Here is a 21,552-nt window from a genome sequence, read left to right as displayed (position 1 = left end):
CTCGCTCGGAGAAAAAAAAATGGCGATCGCTTCGCCGGAAGTTTGGAGGACAGGCTCAGGAGGAGGGACTTTGAAGAAACCGCAACAATGTTAACGCACAGGTCTTTTTCGCTAGTGTTGCAGATTGGTTGCAAGAGTGTAGCACTTTCCGGAGGGTGAATCCACTTTTTGGGATTTCCCTGAAAGTGCTACAAGGAAGCGCTTTTTGCAGATTGGTTTCAGGTGTGTGGCAGATTGTCTACGACGTCGTGCGTTATGGCAAATCAATAGTGTTTCCAATTGGCAACCATTGTGCGATTTTGAAGGCGTGCAAAAAGCCCCTTGGTTTAATTAAATAAAATGTGGGATCAAGATAAGCATGTTAAATTGCAGACATACAAAATAAAAAAATGAGTTACATTGATGTGTAAAAAGCCTTAGTTAATGCCTACAACAACCAAGTATTGCCAAATTTGGCTGTCAGAAGAAAAGCAGAGAATTACCAATTCTATGAGAGACCTGAATGCAGAATAGCAGGAGAAAGTATCAAAATCAGGTAAGTAGGCACTTGTCATGCTTTTGGCCAGTGGTGGTACAGGTACCATTGGCAGGGCTCAGAAGCAGTCCAGAAAAGAAACAAGGTTTTCATAAAAACCCTACCTGGTGCAGATTACTCAGTTCGAACATTAAGGCATGCTAATAATAACCATGGTCACTCCATATTTATTCTAGTTTCCTCCCAAACACCATTGATGGTGTTTGAAGTGTGGCTTCCTGCTGACATTTACCTTTCAGGGATTATCCATGGTATTTCTGCATTTTGTTTTTTTTCTTAAAGCTTATTGTAGATGATAAGTATAATAACAAAATGGCTGTAAACATATACATTCCTTTGGAAAAAGTGGGGGTTTTCTTGTTACTATTGTGGGTTGGGGGGACCCATGTTCTTTCTGAGTGATTTGAGGATATCAGGTCCTAAGGATTGAGAACCATTGCTATAGCCCACATTATGAACAAATTTGAAGACTGAGGTACTCATGATAGTCTCTTGAGAACCCAGACTGTTCAACTAGGGTACTAATATTGGTCAGTATTATTACACTAACAGAAAGGGAAGAATGTCATAAACTATTACATGTGCAGGAAAATGTGAAGTATTTGTGATGAAGCACAGTTGGACCATTTTGACATGTACAAAGTCAGCAGTATTGTCACATTCTATATATGTGACATTTAATGGTAAACTTTTATAGTGGTGATTTAACTGCCCAGCAGCACAACCTGCACTTGCTTTATATCTGAAAGGCGAGTTTGTAGTAGGTGCATCTGCTTAGGTCCCACATGGTGCCCCTAATATTCTAACATGAAAGCATACTTGAATAAAAAGTTATTTTATTTAGTCCGGCAATGAGTCAGTTCTGCTGCTACTGTGTGAATGGATGGAAGGATGCTAATCCAATAACAGAATTTGAAAATGTTTGGTAAAGTCTTGTAAACCTTGGAGAGGAACTACATATTACGTACTAATTAACAGTACAGAGTAATGGTTACAGTGCTGGACTAGGAGCTGAGAGACCTGGGTTTTAATCCCCACTGTACTATGGAAGCTTGGTTGGTGATCTTGGGCTAATCATATACTCTCTGGCTAATCTACCACACAGATTTATGTGAGAATAAAATGGAGGAAAGAAGAATTAAGGATTATGTAAACTGCTTTAGGTTCCCATCGAGGAGAAAGCCAGGGTAGACATAAGGTAAATAAGATTACATACTGAAAAGCCATTTTTAAAGGTGCAGGAAGGGACAATTTTCACTGAAGAACAAGAGGGATGCTTAATCCTTCCCCCACAACATTTGCCAGACAACTCATTAAGGTGTTTTTTCTCTGCATGGGGTTTCAGATGCATATATGAGACAACTTTAGTACCTATCCTACATATTTGAAGTACCTCACATATACTCTTAGCCTGTACTTGTAGTCAGTAGTAGTATCCCCTTACTGTGGAGGGAAAGAGTGAAGCTAAGAGAGTAGCTTGTCCTACAGCCCAAACCAGAAGCTCTTTTAACCGGTATGGAACTTCAGCTCTTGGTTTCTTACCTGAAAAGCTTTGTTTAATATATATTCTTTTTTCTTGGCACTTCTAAGATCTTGTTCTTTGTTCTGAGTAAATGGAAGAACTTTATGCACAAAAGTAAGGGAATCTACAGATATTTTATTCAACCTAGCATGATTCTGAAGAACAGCAGTAAGAAATCCTGCAAGAATACAAAGTCACACATCAGTGCTATATTATGCATTGTAACAGAAGATATGGGACTAGCAAGGGGAAAGCTTGGTAATGGGTGTTCCATTCCTAGGCCCAGTTGACCAATCACACCTTTAAGAATTAACTACACATGAGCTTAAATTATGTGAATTGCCCATACCCTTAATTATGGTCAAATACAGCTAAATTCTTACAAAGTATGATTGGGCCTATTACCCATAACCAAGCTTTCCCCTTGTTAGCCAACACAGTGAACAAATGAGTGGCAATGCCAAAATGTAACATCATTTGCCATCAGGTTTGTCATTCAGTTATTGAATTAGTGAATTAGATAATGTGTTCATGATTATATAGGATGTGATGTGACTAAATATGTCTGTCACTGAAAATAGTCTACTTATGTTTTTTCTCCTGGCCTACATAACATCAAATAAATAAATAACTTGTGACATGAAAGTATGATACATGTTTCCTCATTCACAATGGGTGTTACAAAAACTAAAGTGTGGTGATATTATTTCACACATTTTTGTTTGCTGGATTTTAAAAGGGGGAAGAAAAAAAAATCGCAGAATTACTAGCAGCCACTTATCTTTCACACCTGGGAGGGCCCATGTCCAGCCTGTGCTGAGGCAGCTGCAGTGGTTGCCAGTTGCAGCCTGGATCAGGTTCAAAGATTTGGTTTTGAACTTTAAGGCCTTTTGCAGTCTGGGACCCACATATCTGAGGGACTGTTTACCACCCTATGTCCCCCACAGGGCATTGCGCTCTGCAGGTTCCAACTTGTTGGTCATTCCTGGCCACAGAGAAGTATACCTGGCCTTGACCAGTGCCAGGGCCTTTTTGGTCCTGGCCCCTACCTGGTGGAATGAGCTCCCCAAGGAGCTGTGGGGCCTGGGAGAGCTTTCAGCTTTCCATAGGGCCTGCAAAAAGGAGCTCTTCCGTCAGGTCTATGGTTGAGGTCAGGGCTAGTGCTAGGAGAAGATCAGCTGGGGCTCCCCCCTGGAAGATATGCTTCCATGCCAGTCCATTGGCGTGGTTAGGTGTCACACCCCTCTCCAGCCCCCTGGCTGTTAGTGGGGACTGTTAGATAATGTGTTATTACTTCCGCCATATGGTTTTTATATTTTTCTTAATTTTATGGGGTTTTTAATGGGGGCTTTAAATTAGGGGCTTTAAATTTATATTATTGTTTGTATTTTTGTATGTAACCTGCAACGAGCCAGCTTGTCTGGGAGTGGTGGGTAATAAATCCAATAATAATAATGATGATGTTCAATTTATGTATATAAACCATACTTGTGAACAACACAAAAACTCTCTTTAGTTTGAGAATAAGCTCAAATTATAAAGGTTGTCCTTCAGGGGGCATCTGAGGAGATGTATATTTAGCATAGGATATTATGTCCTCCACTGTCCTGATTGGCTGAGCTGAAGATTTCCACATCACCACCACCTTGTTTTGACACTCCCCTTATTGCTGGATGACATCAGCACCTGTATTCTTCTGTATATTGAAGGGTAGTCTCATTGGTTATCAACCATAAACTGCTTCAAACAGCACATCAACATATTGTATATGCTCCATACTATCGCTAAACAATGGCTGCCCTAATAGTAACCTCTCTACATGTTTTATAAAATAGTATTAAGGGAAAAAACAAAATTAACTCACACATTTCAACTAGCATGATAAGACAGATGCAGGAAAGTTAAAAGGAAGGTTATAGATAAGCAATTGCCTGCGGAATTCTGTACCTTGAGGAAAAAAGAAACCTGGAAGCCAAAAATGACTGGGATGTCCCTGATTGCTGTCACCAAAGGAGTCAGGATCAGGCTGAAGCAGTGTTCTGATTTGCCTCTGAAATGTCACTAAATAGTTATGCCTATGGAAAACACAGTGAACCCTTAAGAATATTAAATTTCAAAGTTGCCAGCTCACTCCTGAACAAATGGGTGTTGAATAATTTTAAATGGCCAAGCTAATTAGGTAATAATAGGAATATCTATTCATTGTATCAGGTAATCCTACAAAAACATAAGGATTTAAAGGAATATAGTACGCAAATATATATATATAATACAGCATAAGTTAGTACTGGCCAGATCCAGATCTCTAAAATACACATTTCTTACTATAAATTCATATTCTCTAAAGAGTCTGGAGGACATTCTTGATTTTTGTAGCTTGCCATGCCCGTTCTGAGAGAAGACTAGGCTAGCTTGTTGCTGTCACCACAGAGGAAGACTCCCACCCATCCAGCTTGGAAGAATGGACACAGCTAGAGGTGTGAAGAAATGGGTGGGTTGAGGCATCGCCTGGTATACTAATGCAGTCATGCTCATTGAGAGCCAGCTTGGTGTAGTGGTTGGGAATGAGGACTTCTAATCTGGCGAGCCGGGTTTGATTTCCTACTCCCCCACATACAACCAGCTGGGTGACCTTGGGCTCACTACAGCACTGATAAAGCTGTTCTGTTCTCTCTCAGCCTGACCTACCTCACAGGGGTGTCTGTTGTGGGGAAAGGAAAGCGAATGTAAGCCACTTTGAGAAAAGTGGCATATAAGAACCAATTCTTGTTCTTCTTATCCCTGATGCTACATGGAGAAAAAAGAGCCACAAGAGGAATGGCTCTGAGCAGGTACAATGACACATGGCTTAGTGCTGGCACCCCATGAAAAAATGTGTCTACTGCTGCATCCAAGGTCCCTATCAGCCCAGGGTAAGAAGAAGATGCCACTGGAGATTGAATGAAAGACTGCTCAGATCTGATAGGTATCTGTATTGAGTAATTTTGATGTAGTTTTTATATATGTTGTAACCCGCCACGAGCCTTTTGGGAGTGGTGAGCTAGAAATAATAATAATAATAATAATAATAATAATAATAATAATAATAATAATAATAATAATAGTAGTAGAATCATAGAGTTGGAAGGGGCCATACAGGCCATCTAGTCCAACCCCCTGCTCAATGCAGGATCAGCCCTAAGCAACCTAAAGCATCCAAGAAAAGTGTGCATCCAACCTTTGCTTGAAAACTGCCAGTGAGGGGGAGCTCACCACCTCCTTAGGCAGCCTATTCCACTGCTGAACTACTCTGACTGTGAAAATTTTTTCCCTGATATCTAGCCTTTATCGTTGTACTTGTAGTTTAAACCCATTACTGCGTGCCCTCTCCTCTGCAACCAACGGAAACAGCATCCTGCTCTCCTCCAAGACCCATTATGCACGGGGGTTTTAGCGCACATTCGGGGTGGAATGGCGGCGACTAAAATCACGGATAACGCACGGAGCCGGCTGCAACCGGCTGCAGCTTCGGTGCATGCCGCCGAAAAAGCCGCGTCAGTGAAACGCGGAAGAAAGCGCAGCTTCCGGGTGAGCGGGGCGCAACCAGAAGCGGCGCCCGGATCGGCGCGTGCATAATCGGTTACTCTGGGTTTTGCCGCCGTCGCGCCCCGCCCCGTGTATAACCGGTATGCGTCGCGTCTTCCCCCTCCGCATTTTCCATGTGACCCGAAATCGCCGTTTCGGCGGCCGTGCATAATGGGCCCAAGTGACAACCTTTCAAATACTTAAAGAGGGCTATCATGTCCCCTCTCAACATCCTTTTCTCCAGGCTGTTTACAATCCACAAGTACCCCAAGGTCTCATTCACACCCAGACACTATCCTTTGGCTACTACCATCTCTAGATGTGCCTAAACCCTTTGATCTGTGGGAAAAAACAGATGTAAAATAGGCACTAAGCCTTTCTGCTTTCTCTGCATCTTCCGTTAGAGTTTGTCCATCCACACCCAACAGTGGGCCTATTGCCTCCTTTACATTACGTTTGCTCCTCACATAACTGAAAAATCGTTTCTTGTTACAATGAGCTTCCCTGGCCAATCTTAGCTCACTCTCAGCTTTGGCTTTTCTGATGATTGACCTGCAGTGCCTAGTAACCTGTAGATACTCTTCTTTAGAGCTCTGTCCTTCCCTCCATTTCCTGAATATTTTCCTTTTCTTTCTTAGTTCCTCTTGAAGCTCTCTGTTCACCCAAATAGGCTTCTTAGAGCTCCTGCAGTGTTTTCGTCCTTCTGGGATAGTCATTGATTGAGCATGCAATAGCTCTTGTTTGAGTAGCGCCCACCCTTCACATGCTCCCTTCCCTTCCAGTATTCTCGTCCATGGTATGACACTCATCATGTCTCTGAGTTTATTATAGTTTGCCCTATGAAAATCCAACATCCGCGTCTGGCTACAAGCTTCCTTGGCTCCCCATCTCAAAAGGAATTCTATGAGGACATGGTCACTTCCCCCTAGGGTCCCCACTTCCTTCACCTCATCCACCAACTCTTGCCTGTTGGTCAGTATTAAGTCCAGTATGGCTGAACCTCTTGTGGGTTCATCTACCATTTGATAAATGAAATTGTCAGCCAGGCAGGTCAGAAAGTTGCATGACTGAGGACGCTTCGCAGAGTTTGTTTCCCAGCACACATCTGGGAAATTGAAGTCACCCATGATGACAAGGTCCTGCTGCTTGGATAGTTTCTCAAACTGCTCACAAAGTGCAGCATCCACATCCTCTCGTTGGTCAGGCGGTCGGTAGCAGACACCAACCACCACACTGTTCGTTTTCCCCTAGCTTATTTTCACCCAGATGCTTTCCACTGTAGATATACTCTCCTTCACTAGAATTTCCTGACAGGTAATCCCCTTCCTCACATACAGTGCCACTCCTCCACCTCTTCGATCTATTCTGTTTTTTCTGAACAGTTCATATCCATCCACCATTACATTCCAGTCATGAGAATCATTCCACCAAGTTTCTGTGATGCCTACTAGATCATACCTTTCCATCAGCATGAGAAGTTCCAGCTCTTCCTTCTTATTGCCCATGCTTTGGGCGTTAGTATAAAGGCATCTGAATCCTTTTACTTTTGGTTCCCTATGAGCTGGCCTTGCCGGTTGGGCTGCCCCCTATCGTTCTCCTTCCTTACACTCCCAATGTTGATCGTCTCCTTCCCCTAGTGGCTTTAGTTTAAAGCTGATGAATCTCCCCAGGTTCCTGCCAAACACATTCTTCCCCAGCTTTGAAAAGTACAGTCCATCAGGTGCTAGTAGGCCTTCCTCAAGAAAGCCTATCCCATGGTCCCAGAAACCAAATCTCTCCTGCCAGCATCAACTATGCAGCCACTGATTCACCTCCATTATCTTCCTCTCCTGATGCATTCCTCTTCCCTTGACAGGCAAGATTGAAGAGAATACCACTTGTGCCCCCATTTGCTTGAGCTTCCTCCCCAGATCTTGATAGTCTTTTTTAATAAGAGCGATGGTATTCAGGGACATGTCATTTGTTCCCAAATGGACCATCACAAATGGTTAGCGATTCGTATATTTGAGGAGTTTGGGCAGCTGTTCTGAAACGTCTTTAATTTTCGCATTTAATAATGGAGACAACAAGGTTGCACTTACCTGTGACTCTTGTTCATCCAGTGGTCTTCTGTGCAGGCACACATGGAGACTGCAATTCCACAGGCCTACCACAGAGAGGAACTAGAGAGCTTTCCAGATTAAAAACAACAGGCTCTCAGAGCGCTCAACCGATAAACCACTTTGTGAAAAACCAGGGGACAGCGGACAACCCAAAAAGTTGTGCTCTTGAAGCAGACAAATAAAGAACTGTCCTTATGAAACTGTTTTACTCTGTTTTACATTGCATATCCCCTTAATAAAGGGGAGGGCGATAGGCCCTGAGTCGGGGGAATAAAGCACTTCCATAACAGTGTTATCCTCCTCTACAAGCTCAGCTGACAAGTAAGGCAAATTTAAAGACTTCGCCATGTGAATCAACTGTTCTGTATATAAGCATAGATCATCAGTAGGAGAGGTTGTCATGGGCTCTCCAACTGTGTCCTTTGGAGCAGTGGTCCCCAACCTTTATTAGGCTGGGGACCGGCAGGGCATTGGGCAGCGCCCGCAGGGACCGCGCGGGCCACGCCCACGAGCCGCGCCCGGCCGCGCCCGCAGATCGGGCCGCGCCCGGCCGCGCCCGGGGGGCGCGCCCGGCCGCACCCGCGGATCGGCCGCACCCGCGAGCCGCGCCCGGCCGCGCCCGGCCGCGCCCGCGAGCTGCGCCCGGCCGCGCCCGCGGGCCGCACCCGTGGATCGGGCCGCACCCGCGGGCCGCGCGGGCGCGGCCCGGCCCTGATTCCCTCTCCCCGCCCTCTCGCAGTAAGAAGCTTCCCGGGCCGCAAGCTTGCGGCCTGGGAAGTTTTTTACTGCGGGGGGGCGGGGAGAGGGAGCCGCGGCCCGGCGCCATGGCCTTTGCGGCCCGGCGCCGGGCCGCGGCCCGCAGGTTGGGGACCACTGCTTTGGAGGAAGATGGAATGGGTATCAGAGTCCATATCATACCGTGCCTCCAGAGCCACTGAGGCTCTTGATGTTGATTTGATGTCGAGAGGGTATCGAACAAGGTTGTGAGATGGCGTCGAAGTCAGTAGAAGACCGCTGGAGCAGAGACTCACACGATCACAATGATGTCGGTCTGAGAGACGCACCGGAACTCAAGAGCTTGACTGTCATGGGACTCTGCACTACCTCAACATCGGCAACGATATCCCTCTACAGAAGCGATCCCCAACCTGTGGGCCGCGGACCACATGTGGTCCTTCGACTAATTGGAGGTGGGCCCCAAAGGACACCTTCTCTCCTCCCCCCGGCCCTTTACTTCATCCCCCCCAGCCCTTTACAACACACTTCATTGTTGTGGCGTGTCTGTATCTTATTTTGAAAGGATGTTTAAACATTACCATAGCAATCAGAGAGCGCTAGGGCAGTGGTTGAGAGTAGAGGAGTAAACTACCCCCCCACCGGGCGTCAGAGGAGTAAACTACCCCCCCACCGGGCGTTGAGTGGTCCCCGGTGAGTGGTCCCAGGCATTGAGTGGTCCCCAGTGATAAAAAGGTTGGGGACCACTGCTCTTCAGGGATCCACATGATGTCATAATCGAATCCAGATGACAATCGGTCATGATCTTGGCACAGATCTTGGCACAGAAGGTTGGTTAGTTGTGCTCGAGGGCAAATTGGCATTATTTCGGCTTTGAGAGCACCGGCACCAAAAGAGCTGATCACCTCAGAGGTGAGGGAGTTTGTCGAGGTTTCTTATGATGCTGAACTGTCTCTGAAGTCCATGAAGACCCTTCTGACTTCAAATTCTTTTCTGATTTCTTTGGAAGGGGTTCTAAGGTGGCAGCTGAAACAGAAGCCTCAGTCCCCGGCTCAGCAGCCTTAAGAAGGGCCTTGGAAGAAGTTGGAGGGGGAGAAGGCTGTTGGGATGAAGGCCTGTCTTCCCTGGATCTTGAGGCTGCCATGGCCTTCTTCCAAAGAGCCACTTTTAACCAAGCAGCTCTACCGTCACGGGTCTTAAGCGTCATATCCCTACAAGCCTGGCAAGAACCCATTACATGCCCTTAAGGGAGGCAAAGGAGACAGGAGGCGTGATCATCATTCTGGGCCATTTTGGCCCCACAATCCTTACACTTTTTAAAAAAGTGCCATAACGCTCTATAGGCAGTAACCGCTGACAACAATTGTTAATCTTCTTCCTCTCTCTCTCTCTCTTTTAAATTTGAAAATACTTTAACATTAGAAAACACTAAGGGGAAAAGACTCACTACCAGAGGTGAAAAGAGAACTGAACAATGAGTGCTTGTCTCTTCTTTGGGTGGGAAAGTCACTCTCTCCATGGGGGAGGGGAGAGCACTCTGGGAACCTGTTGAATTTAATTGGGAAGTGCACTATCTCATCCCCATGTGGGACTGCACAGAACTGCCAAGCTAGGAGCAGGGACAGGGGAGCTAAACAGGGGGGAGGGGGATGGCAAAAGCTAGCAGAGAGGGTCAGTTCTGAGAAGCTCAACATTTGCCTGGAGACCGTCTTCTTTAGTAAAGATGTGGATTAGAAAAGTAGCTCCACCTCCTATCCATAAGGGAAGGGCAGCAGTCCCTGAAGGACTGAGAATTCCTTATAAAAGAAAGCTAGGATTTAAAGCATACAAATATTGTGCAATATACAGTTGTCTTGAGAGAGGCATTTGCCTGTAAAGTATATGTACTTTACTATATTCCAAATATATTTCATAGTAGCTAGAAGAAGAAGGAGTTGGTTTTTATTTGCCGCTTTTCTCTACTAGAAGGAGTCTCAAAGTGGCTTACAGTCGCCTTCCCTTTCCTCTCCCCACAACAGACACCCTGTGAGGTAGGTGAGGCTGAGAGAGTCCTGATATTACTGCTCAGTCAGATCAGCGTTATCAGTGCTGTGGTGCCAAGGTCACCCAGCTGGTTGCATGTGGGGGAGCACAGAATCAAACCTGGCTCACTGGATTAGAAGTCCACACTCCTAACCACTACACCAAGCTATGAGAAACATTACATTTAAAATTATCATACTAGCCTTGATACCTCTAATCTATACCTCTTATCTCTAAAACAGGCATTTCAAACAGGGTTTCATGAAACCCTGGGGTTTATTAATAGCTGTGGAAGGGTTTCCTGAATGGGTGGGAGTTAATTCATTTTAATGTGTATTTTACATTCATTAAACATTCCTTCCGAGGTCGGTAAAATGAGTACCCAGCTTGCTGGGGGGTTAATGGTAATGACTGGGGAAGGCACTGGCAAACCACCCCGTATTGAGTCTGCCATGAAAACGCTAGAGGGCGTCACCCCAAGGGTCAGACATGACCCGGTGCTTGCACAGGGGATACCTTTACCTATGATCATATAGGGGTTTCCTGAATGGGTGGGAGTTAATTAATTTTAATGTGTATTTTACATTCATTAAACATTCCTTCCGAGGTCGGTAAAATGAGTACCCAGCTTGCTGGGGGGTTAATGGTAATGACTGGGGAAGGCACTGGCAAACCACCCCGTATTGAGTCTACCATGAAAATGCTAGAGGGCGTCACCCCAAGGGTCAGACATGACCCGGTGCTTGCACAGGGGATACCTTTACCTATGATCATATAGGGGTTTCCTGAATGGGTGGGAGTTAATTAATTTTAATGTGTATTTTACATTCATTAAACATTTATTGGGTGACATGACCATATAGGGTCATGTCAACCTACCCACCCCCTCCCAAAATGACCAATGATGGGCCTGGATAGGATGGGAAGGGGAGGAGCTCTGGATGGGAGTGTACACAGCTATGCTTCTCAACCATATTCTAAATGATTGTTCCACTTTTGAGGTTTCTTGAAGCCTGAAGAATACTTCAGGGTTTTCCCAGTGGTCAAAAAGTTGAGAAAGGCTGCTCTAAAATATAGTTCCTGATATTTATAGACTTTCTCAGTTTTTATTATTTGTTTTTAATTTTACCTTGCCTGCATACAGGTGATTACTTGATTTGCCCACATAGCAAAGAAGTTCAGTCGCAGAATGAGATCATCAGTCCAGGACCCCAAAGGTTTACATGACACATAAGAATTTTGCTGTTGAAAAAAGGCAGATACAACCTCAAATTTAAACACTTCAAGATTGAAAAAATGTATTGTCTTTTCTTTAGTGTGTACAAAGCTGCATGACAGTCTGGTTGTTGTAGGATAGCAAAATAAAGCATGAATATGCATTACACTGTAGGCACCTTTTCAGTTCATTGTTCTGCTTATTTGTTTGTTCAGAACTTTTATCCCCTCTGAGCATTTTCAGATTCTTTCAAGATTGAAATAGTCCTGGTCTCCCTGGTGGATCACCTATGCCACAACATGGATAGGGAAAGTACAACCATGTTGATTCTGAGTGACTGTTAGGGGGCTGTCAGTCACTACTATTGCCCATGGTATTATTCCAGAGTACCCTACAGGAATGACACTGGTTGGTACTTTACTTTAGTGACTTAGCACAAGGGACAGCTCCAAAAGGTGATGCTGGACGATTTCTGTTCCTGACATAATTTATGATATATGGGACCTCTATTCTGTTCCCATCTGCATAAAACTGTTAGGGAAAATCATTTAAATATTTAGGATATCACTAATATGTAGATGACACACTGCTCTGTCTTTCTCCCCAAACTGTAGAAGCTGTCAAAGTTGTGATCTGAATGCAATAGTGGATTGGATGTAGGTGAACAAGCTCAAGCTTAATCGAAATAAAATGGAAATTCTATTTGGTTGGTACTTCAGCTAGCCTGGGAAATTGAATAAACCCCATTTTGGATGGGACTGCTCTAGGTCCACTGCAAATCAGGGAGACAGGCTGGGAATGTGCCTGAATTCATTACTCCATTTGGATGCTCAGATTCTAACAGTGACAGGAGCATCTTTTATACTGGTTAAAAGTGCGTCTAGTCAAGGCTATGGTCTTCCCAGTTGCAATGTATGGCTGTGGAAGTTGGACCATAAGGAAGGCCGAGCATCAAAGAATTGAGGCTTTTGAACTCTGGTGCTGGAGAAGACTCTTGCGAGTCCCTTGGACTGCAAGGCGAACAAACCGGTCAGTCCTAGAGGAGATCAGCCCTGCCTGCTCCTTAGAAGGCCAGATTCTGAAGATGAAACTCAAATACTTGCCTGGTGTAAACCATAATAAATGTTACTACTAACTCAAATACTTTGGCCACCTCATGAGAAGGAAGGACTCCCTAGAGAAGAGCCTAATGCTGGGAGCGATTGAAGGCAAAAGAACAAGGGGACGACAGAGAATGAGGTGGCTGGATGGAGTCACTGAAGCGGTAGGTGCAAACTTGGAATGGTAGAGGACAGGAAGGCCTGGAGGATCATTGTCCATGGGGTCGCGATGTGTCTGACACGACTTCGCACCTAACAACAACAACAAGGTTGATGTGTAAACTGTGTGCAGCTGACCCTGAAAAAGTGCTTTAGCTTGCTGTAGTATTTACTCAAATATTTGTATTCCACCTTTCCCTTGTGGCTCAAGGCAGTTTACAATTCTATATTAAAACCAGCCATATTAAAATGAAATCACCAGTCATCTGCTTCAAAAGAAACAACACAAACATCTATTTTGTGGCAAGTGAAACTGTTCACTTACCTGCCATATGTCTGGCACTTTGCTTTTCAGTAATGAGTTATAAAGCTGTTCTAGGTCTGTGGTGAACATAATCTTGCCTTTTGTACCTTGTTGAAGTGCATGTAATGACTGAATTATTAAAGTCAATAAACGGTTGAACTGGTCTATCTCCTGACGCAATACAGTTATCAAAGGGGTGCTGATATAAGAGCCAAGACCTAGCATGAGAGAAAATATCCACAAGTTACCAGCGTAATTCTTACAATGTGGAAGTTCCAATTCTCATGCAAGAGAAGGGAACTGCTTCAGCCTGATAGTTTACCCCAACCCCAAAGCAGAGACCTGTGGTATTTATATTTGCAGATGAATGATTTGGACCCCCCGCCCTTAAGAATGTCTTGGGTTAGCCATGCTTGAGAACAGCGATTAATTCTTCCATTTTCCTAACTACTCATCAAAATTACCTCATGGGACAACATGTGTTTTGTACAATCCGTATTAAGGGAGCAATCTCTATTTAGTTTGTATAATTGAGTCATATAGAGGTGCCAGTTCATGCAGGCAGCACCTTTATGTAGCCATGGATACAGCATCACTTCACTTCTGTTACATGCTCATTTGCTCCACTTCCCCCAATGCCCACCTCTCAGTCATTCCAACTCCTAGTTGTTCCAGTGCTGGTTTAGCACTACCTGTTATACTGCTGTACCTGTATCAGAATCCTGCATACCAAGGCTCAGGGCTAAAGTGCTAATGAGAATTTTTCGACACACACAGATATCAAACAGCATAGGGCTTTGAACTTCTCTATTTTTAATTGTATGGATTGTTTTATTCCATTTCATAACAACCATTTCCCCCACCTTAAGTCATATAGTTTGGTTATAGTTATTTTATTATTTATTTATTTAGATTTTTATACTGCCCTTCCATACGGCTCTGAGCGCTTTACATAAAACACTGTAGAGAATGTTTTTGTAGAACTTTCTACAAGGTAATGCTGATTTTACTGTTATATTATATGAACTACAGCTCTGACCTTTAGAAGTATTCACAAGAGCAGCCCAAATAGGGCCTGACATAAAACTACCGAGAGTTGTTGCATTTTCTGTTTTAGTTGCCAGTCTTATATCCTCTACAGTTAGTGGCAATTGTGTTAGAATGTCAGATGCTATGTCCAATACTATTTCATCCTGGGTCTTTCCACCACTAAGGAAAAAAAGTAGAGTTAAGATTATCACTATAAACACATTATGTTAATTCCTTGCTCTTTTGTATCTTATTGCACATTGTATTCTGTCAAAGAAACATCCCAAAGTTATCCAAGTATAGTTTTGCTGATATAAAAGTATAATTCACTGTATTCTCATGTGAATGCTTACAAATACAGGAAAATTTTTGCATGTCTGATCCTTGGGGTGATGCCCTCTAGTGTTTTGGTGACGCATTTAACAGTATCTGCCATTTATGAGTAGTATCAAACTGATTAAAAATTTTTTAAAAACTTTTTGAGCCATGCTGGTATGTTGTCACAAGTACCGGTTCTGCACCAGCGGTGAAGCAGCATGCCCCGCCACTTCCTGTGTCCTCATAGAGGACCCTTTTCGGTGGTGGACCCTGCCCGCCCCAGATTTCTATATTCCCACAATTCATCCAGGATGGAAAGGTTCCACTGTGCAGAGGGTGGGGGTAGGGGTTTATTTGCATTAAAAAAGAAGTTGAAGCTAGAAGGGAAGAACCCTCAGAGAAGCAGAAAAAGCATTAGTTTGGTAAGAACGAAGACCAAGAAAAGCACAGCCAAACTGGAAAGCTCCTATCCATGTGGCAGCAAAAAATGAACTGAGGGAAAGGGGGATGCCTGCCTCCAGAGTGCATGACCATTTGGGCAGTAAAAGCCAATCAGGTTGGCTGTACAATTTAAAAATCCTGTCCACAACTGGCTTGCACAGGCAGTCCCAGTGTGAAGGTGTCCCAAAGAGAGATGGTGACCGAAGGAACCCCCCCACCCCAGCTTCTCTTGAATTCGACCAGAAGCCTGGAGGTGTGCCTTGGCAGAGACTACCTGACTGAAGACTTCCTTTGCCCTCTTGTCTACCTTCTTAGGGAAGAGGTTTGGAGGTGCGGCCTGGCAGGTACTGCCTGACTGAAGGAAAGCTTTCACCCCTCTCCCTTTTGTTGGATCTGACCAGAAACCTTGTTGGAACTTGTTTTAAAGGCCTACATGCCTGACTGAAGAAACTTTTTTCCTGGCTGCCCTCATAATTTAGAAAATTATGGGGCTGACGGAGAGGAAGGTGTCTTGCAACAAACTCCTATGCTTGAAACAGTACATAGGGCAAGGGATGAACATGCTACAGTAGTCAACTAGGTTGAGACAATTTTCTAGAATGATATGAAGAAAATTCCCATCACTGACCTGGTTATGAAGGCAGCTGTGAGGCTCTTTGGCTGTGTACTAGCAACTGCATCGATAAACATCTGTGCTTGAGATTTTAAGAATGCTTGTTCAGCACATGGATGCATTCCAAACAGTTCTGCAGAATCAGACTCTGGGAGAGTTTGTAGATATGCTCTACAATCTTTTAAAGTATCAGCTTCAGAGATGGGCCGATATACCTGCAGAATGAATAATTCTTTATTCTTTACATGATACATTAGTACAAAGGGATAATCTGTCACATTTTGTTTCCTATAAATTGATTATGTAAACTATCTTCTCTCCCTCACACTTTCTCAAAAAAGAATGTTTGAAACCCAGTGGTCTGACAGTCATTAGATCAGAAACTATCAGAGAGATGTAGGGGACTGATAGGCTGACAGCTGTGGGGACTTCATGGGATGGTGAGGGAGGAGGCTGGGGGGGAACTGTCTCTGATCCTTTGCAATGGCAGATAATTAACAAGTCCTTCACCCTGCAAGATTATTTTGCAGGGCAAGAGGTAGACCTGCTGTGCATTATCGAGACATGGGTGTGGGAGGGCAAAACAGTCACCTGAAAGATCTGGCCTCTCCTGGGTACTTGGTCCTTGATCAGTCCCAGCTTCACTGAAAGGAGGGAGGGGTGGCAATGATTATCTTGGATGCTTTCTCCTACAGGGATTTCCTGGCACCATCAATCTTAGGAGTGGAATGTGTCAGCATAAAGTAGGTGGAGAACTTGGTCATCTGGTTGGTTAACAGTTCACCCAACACTACACCAGCTGCCATGTCAAGCCTCCTGGTGGTGGTACTGGCCTGGGTATTATGGTACCCAAAACCTATAGTCCTGGTGCACTTCAATTTCCAGGCTGATTCGCCATCCTCTGGGTTTGGTTCAGACTTAGTGTTGGCCATGGCAACTTTAGGGTTCTCCCAGTTTCTTACTGGCCCCACCCATCAGGCTGGACACATCCACAAATTGATCTTTGGCAATGAGATAGAGGTGGATCTGATGGTGACTGAGGTTGTCCCATGGAAAGTATGGCTTAATGTACTACACCAATCCCTGCTCAGGTGGCAGATATATTTTAGCCCAACTGCAGAGACTTACGGATCTGATTGGATTTTTAGAATCATAGAATAATAGAGTTGGAAGAGTCATCCGGGGTCATCTAGTCAAACCCCCAGCACTATGCAGGACACTCACAACCCTATCACTCGTCCACTGTAACCTGCCACCCCCTTGAACCTTCACAGTATCAGCCTCTCCATCAGATGGCTATCCAGCCTCTGTTCCACTGAGAATCCACCCTGTCAGGAACTTCTTCTGGTTGTTTAGACGGAATTTCTTTTGAATTAATTTCATTCCATTGGTTCTGGTCTGTCTCTCCAGGGCAAGAGAGATCAACTCTGCTCCATCCTCTACATGGCAGCCTTTTAAATACTTGAAGATGCTTATCAGATCTCCTCTCAGTAGTCTCCTCTCCAGGCTAAACAGACCAAGCTCCCCCAACCATTCCTCATAAATCTAGGCTTCCAAATCCCTCACCATCTTCGTTACCCTCCTCTGGACATGCTCCTGTTTGTCTACATTCCTCTTCAACTGTGGTGCCCCAAACTGAACACAGTACTCCCAAGTGACGCCAGAGCAAAGCAGAGTAAAGCAGCTCCCATGATCTGAACACGATACTCCGTTTGATACAGCTCAAAATCCTATTTGCCTTTATAGCCACCAGGTCACACTGCTGACTCAATTGTAAATTCCAGAACCACATGGTCACCACTACCAAGTGTGTCCACTACTTCCAACTCATCTTCCAGTTCTTCCCTATTGGTGAGAATCAAGTCTAAAATAGCAGAGCCCCTGGTTCCCCTTTCTACTTTCTGGGAAATGAAGCTGTTGGCAAGACAAGTTAAGAAATTAATGGAGTTTGTATTTTTAGCACAGTTGGTCTTCTAACAGATATCTGGGTAATTGAAGTCACCCATGACCCCTGTTTCCCCCCTCTTTGAGAATCGTGTAATTTGGTCTAGAAGTATCTCATCCAATTCCTCTGACTGTCTTGGTGGTCTACAGCAGACCCCCACAATAATACCATTCTCATTTCCTACTCCTTTCATATTTACCCAAATACACTCAACTGAACTTTCATGCTCAGGTACCTGTATTTCTTCATAAGTATATAGGTTCTTAACATATATCGCTAAACCTCCTCCCTTCTTGTCTGTCCCTTTTGAATAGATTATACCCCTCAGTTCTAGTATTCCAATTGTGAGTATTATCCTACCAAGTTTCTGTGATTCCTATTAAGTCATAGTCCCCTTCCTCTATTAGGACTACTTGTTCCTCCTGCTTGTTTCCCATAGTAGATGCATTAGTGTAGAGAAGAAGAGTTGGTTCTTATATGCCGCTTTTCTCTACCCAAAAGAGGCTCAAAGCGGCTTACAGTCACCTTCCCTTTCCTCTCCCCACAACAGACACCCTGTGAGGTAGGTGAGGCTGAGAGAGCCCTGATATTACTGCTCGGTCAGAACAGTTTTATCAGTGCCATGGCGAGCCCAAGGTCACCCAGCTGTCTGCATGTTGGGGTAGTGCAGAATTGAACCTGGCTTGCCAGATTAGAAGTCTGCACTCCTAACCACTACACCAAAGTGAGACATCACAATCCATCCTTTGTGTGCCCCATGGTTTTTGAACTTTCTTGTAAGTTAGTAGTTTCCTGCTTATATGCTATTCCTTGCAGATTTGCAATCTTCCCATCTTCAGTTCCTGCCATCACACGTTCTGAATTTATGTCTTGCTCCCCCTTTTGGATTGAGTTTAAAGCCATATTCCCCAGGTGTGCAAGGGTTCTCCCAAAAAAACTTGTGAGGTGCACATCGTCTCCTGATAGTAACCCCTCATAATAACATCATATTGACATTGTAGATCATTATCCAGAAATCCAAACCTTTCTGGACACCAGTGACATAGCTAGTCATTAACTTGCTTGATTTTTCTATCTCTTCTTAAGCCACGGCCACTTACAGGAAGAACTGATGAAAAGACATCTTGCGCTCTCAGGTCCTTTACCTTTTCCTCCAGATCCACAAAGTCTTTCTTAATATGTTCCATGCTGTGCTGGGCAGTATCATTTGTTCCTACATAAATGAGAAGGAAGGGCCTGTCCAGCCATTCTATGACATCCTTGATGTGTGCTCCAGGTAGGCAGCAGACTTCTCGAGACAAGTCTGGTCTACAAACTTTGGCCTCTATACCTCTCAGCAAGGAATCCACAATCTTTGTACCCTTGGGAGCAGACCTAGAACTTTCACCTGTGGGCAATTGTGAAGTGTTTCCTGGGCTTCGTGGGTGCTGCGGGGGGAAGCCCTCACCTGTGGAGGCCTGTGACTTTTTTCTTGGTCTTCGTGGGGTCTTGGGGAATTGCTCATGCTCGTGTCCCTGAATCAACATCCTCAGGCAGATCCTGAAACCAATTGCTGAGCATCAATGGGGCAGACCTTCTCCTTATTCTTCTACTCCTATGCTTAACAGCCTTCCATTCATTACCCTCCTGTGTTTGGTGCTCCTGTATTTGTTTTGATAGCTTTCCCTCCTCTTGCACTTGCTCTCTCAAGAATGTTTCATGAGTTCTGTCCATGAACTCTTCACTCTCCTTTATATGTTGCAGCGTATTCAAGCATTCGTCTAATCCCTGTATCTTCTCCTCCAGCAGAATCACTTATTTACATTTGCTGCATGTATGAAAAACAATCTCCCCGAGGTAAGAAGACAAATATGCTGCAGATGGAATATGTCACTACTTCAGCTCCTTCAGTCATTGTGGCACTTTTATTAATCCAAAATGCTTCTCAAACAGTCCTGCACTTCACTGAATCCTTCGGCTTGATTCTCCAGCGAAGAGTGAGCAGCCAAGAGCCTTTAGCTCTTGCCATGTGGCTCCCTATAGAATCTTCTGGCTTGATCCAGAACTCAAGAGTCCTTTGGTTTTTGTAGTTTTGTACGTGCCTTTGGCACATGCCTCTGGCAAGCAAAAGCCTTTTATAGCACAAAGGCCCATTCCCCAGAGGGTGGAGCTAGCAGTAAACTCCTGGGTCAGCACCTGATATGCCATTTCTTCTTTCTCCCAGCTCCAAGTGCTTGAATGCTCCATGGGACCCAATGCCTCCTGGCAACTCACTGGTGGTACTGGTGGAGAATTGGCAGGGTCGCTATTTATAAAATTGCTCCTAGACACCCTCTCCACACTCGCTTCAAATTTGCCCCATGGTATATGGCGGCACTGATAGTTGCCCTTCCCCATCTGGTTGAGTTCAGCATATCAGTGCATTTCCCCATTAGTTCAGGTTTTATTTCTCTGTTTCAGTAGTCACCAATCTTGCTGAGTCTGTGAGCACTTCTGGATTTTGAACACATATTCTGGGGCCCACCATACAATGGTGTACAAAAAAGGGACACAAAAAAGGCTGCCATAGAGTTTGGAGCCACTCAGAAAATATTGGCAGGTTCCAAGCAGAACCATGACAAAGCAGTTTTTAGTAAAACATCTGACTAACTGTTGGGTTCATCTGTGTCTTTGCTGACACAGGTTTCATTGTAGAGCAAATTATCCTGGCCAGTTGCCAACACAACATGAGAACACTGCATGATCACCTGATGTTTAACCTTTAGACAATAGGGACGTGTGGCTAACAAAGTATCTTCATACAGCTGCACAAAGAAGTAACTTGTGTAACTATGCACATGCACAATGATGAATTTTATGTTTCAGTAAAAACTCTGGCCTCCAGGAGAGATGAGGAGAGTGGGAGTCCGAGTTAGTGGAACCAGCTCTGTATATGTGTATATCATTCCAGCACTAACAACTAAACTAAACAAACCAGATCAGAAAGCAAGAAGACATGAGAAAATTTAGAATTTAACAGAGCACCTATGAACTGCACTTCCTGAGAATATCAGTAGTTTGGATTTTTTCCAGTTGATCCTCAAACTTAACCATATATCTAGAATCAAGTTTATAGACAACATCAGCATCTACTCTGTACAGCTCTACTAATTTAACTGTTTACTAATTTAACAGGATTAACTTTTGCTTATATATTCCCATTGTCATGATGGTCAGTTCATAGTCTGAGGAAGAGTGCTTGCACTCGAAAGCTCATGCCTTGAATAAACCTTTGTTGGTTTTAATGGTACCACTGGACTCTGATTTTTTGTTGTGCTGCTTCAGACCAACCCATTTGAATCCATCTACTTTGTAGCGGCGATAACCAACCAGTCATCTAGTTAGGGATATATTGAGCATCTCCTAATCCTAACATGTCCTATCACCACTGCCAGATGTTATGTAAAAACATGGTAGAGCCATAGCAAGACCAAGTGGTAGGGCAGTATTCAGGAAGGAAATACCTTGGTATTTCAAGTGTAAATAGCACTGATAGGATTTATAAAGATGTGGAAATATGCATCCTGTAAATCTAAAACAGCAAACCAACTATTTAATCTGAGCAACTGTAAAACTTTGAACTAAATAACCATCCTGAATTTCTTAAAGAGCTAAACATTCAAACCGAGGTGGTCCAATATAGGGCAAAGTTTACCACCATTTTTAGGCACCAGGAAGAACCTGGGGGGGGGGACATGAGAACCAGCAGTCCTTGACCTTTTGAATTATACTCTTAAGTGCTAAGGAATGCTCCTCAGCCTCTGAGCATGCTGTTGTTGATAATGTGGTTTGCAGTGGGGGTAAGACATACAATTCTAACTTCTTGTATTATAGACAAAATCCAAACATTGGAGTTTATTAAGTGTCATTCATGGTAAAAGTAGGACAACCTGTCCAAAAAACAGAAAGAATCCTGCATTGAGCAGGGG

At 44.2% G+C, this 21,552-nt stretch overlaps 1 protein-coding gene across 4 annotated transcripts in view; it reads right to left on the bottom strand.

The window, feature by feature from the left end:
- Positions 1 to 21,552, bottom strand: part of DNAH14 (dynein axonemal heavy chain 14) — a 291,965-nt gene that overhangs the window by 4,861 nt on the left and 265,552 nt on the right. For 3 of the 4 annotated variants that reach the window (XM_077340659.1, XM_077340670.1, XM_077340680.1), the window contains 6 exons: positions 15,676 to 15,875; positions 14,299 to 14,468; positions 13,281 to 13,477; positions 11,610 to 11,722; positions 4,005 to 4,132; positions 2,078 to 2,235 (listed from right to left, as the gene is read on the bottom strand). In XM_077340659.1, the coding sequence (XP_077196774.1) occupies positions 2,078 to 2,235; positions 4,005 to 4,132; positions 11,610 to 11,722; positions 13,281 to 13,477; positions 14,299 to 14,468; positions 15,676 to 15,875 (966 nt within the window). Of the gene's footprint in view, positions 1 to 2,077; positions 2,236 to 4,004; positions 4,133 to 11,609; positions 11,723 to 13,280; positions 13,478 to 14,298; positions 14,469 to 15,675; positions 15,876 to 21,552 lie in introns of those variants that run through there. The other variant, XM_077340689.1, reaches the window with a different exon arrangement.

This window comes from Paroedura picta, chromosome 1, assembly GCF_049243985.1.
Source record: "Paroedura picta isolate Pp20150507F chromosome 1, Ppicta_v3.0, whole genome shotgun sequence".
Lineage (NCBI taxonomy): Eukaryota > Metazoa > Chordata > Lepidosauria > Squamata > Gekkonidae > Paroedura > Paroedura picta.
The sequence above is the reverse complement of the archived record's forward strand: the minus strand, read 5'-3'. Positions and strand labels throughout refer to the sequence as shown.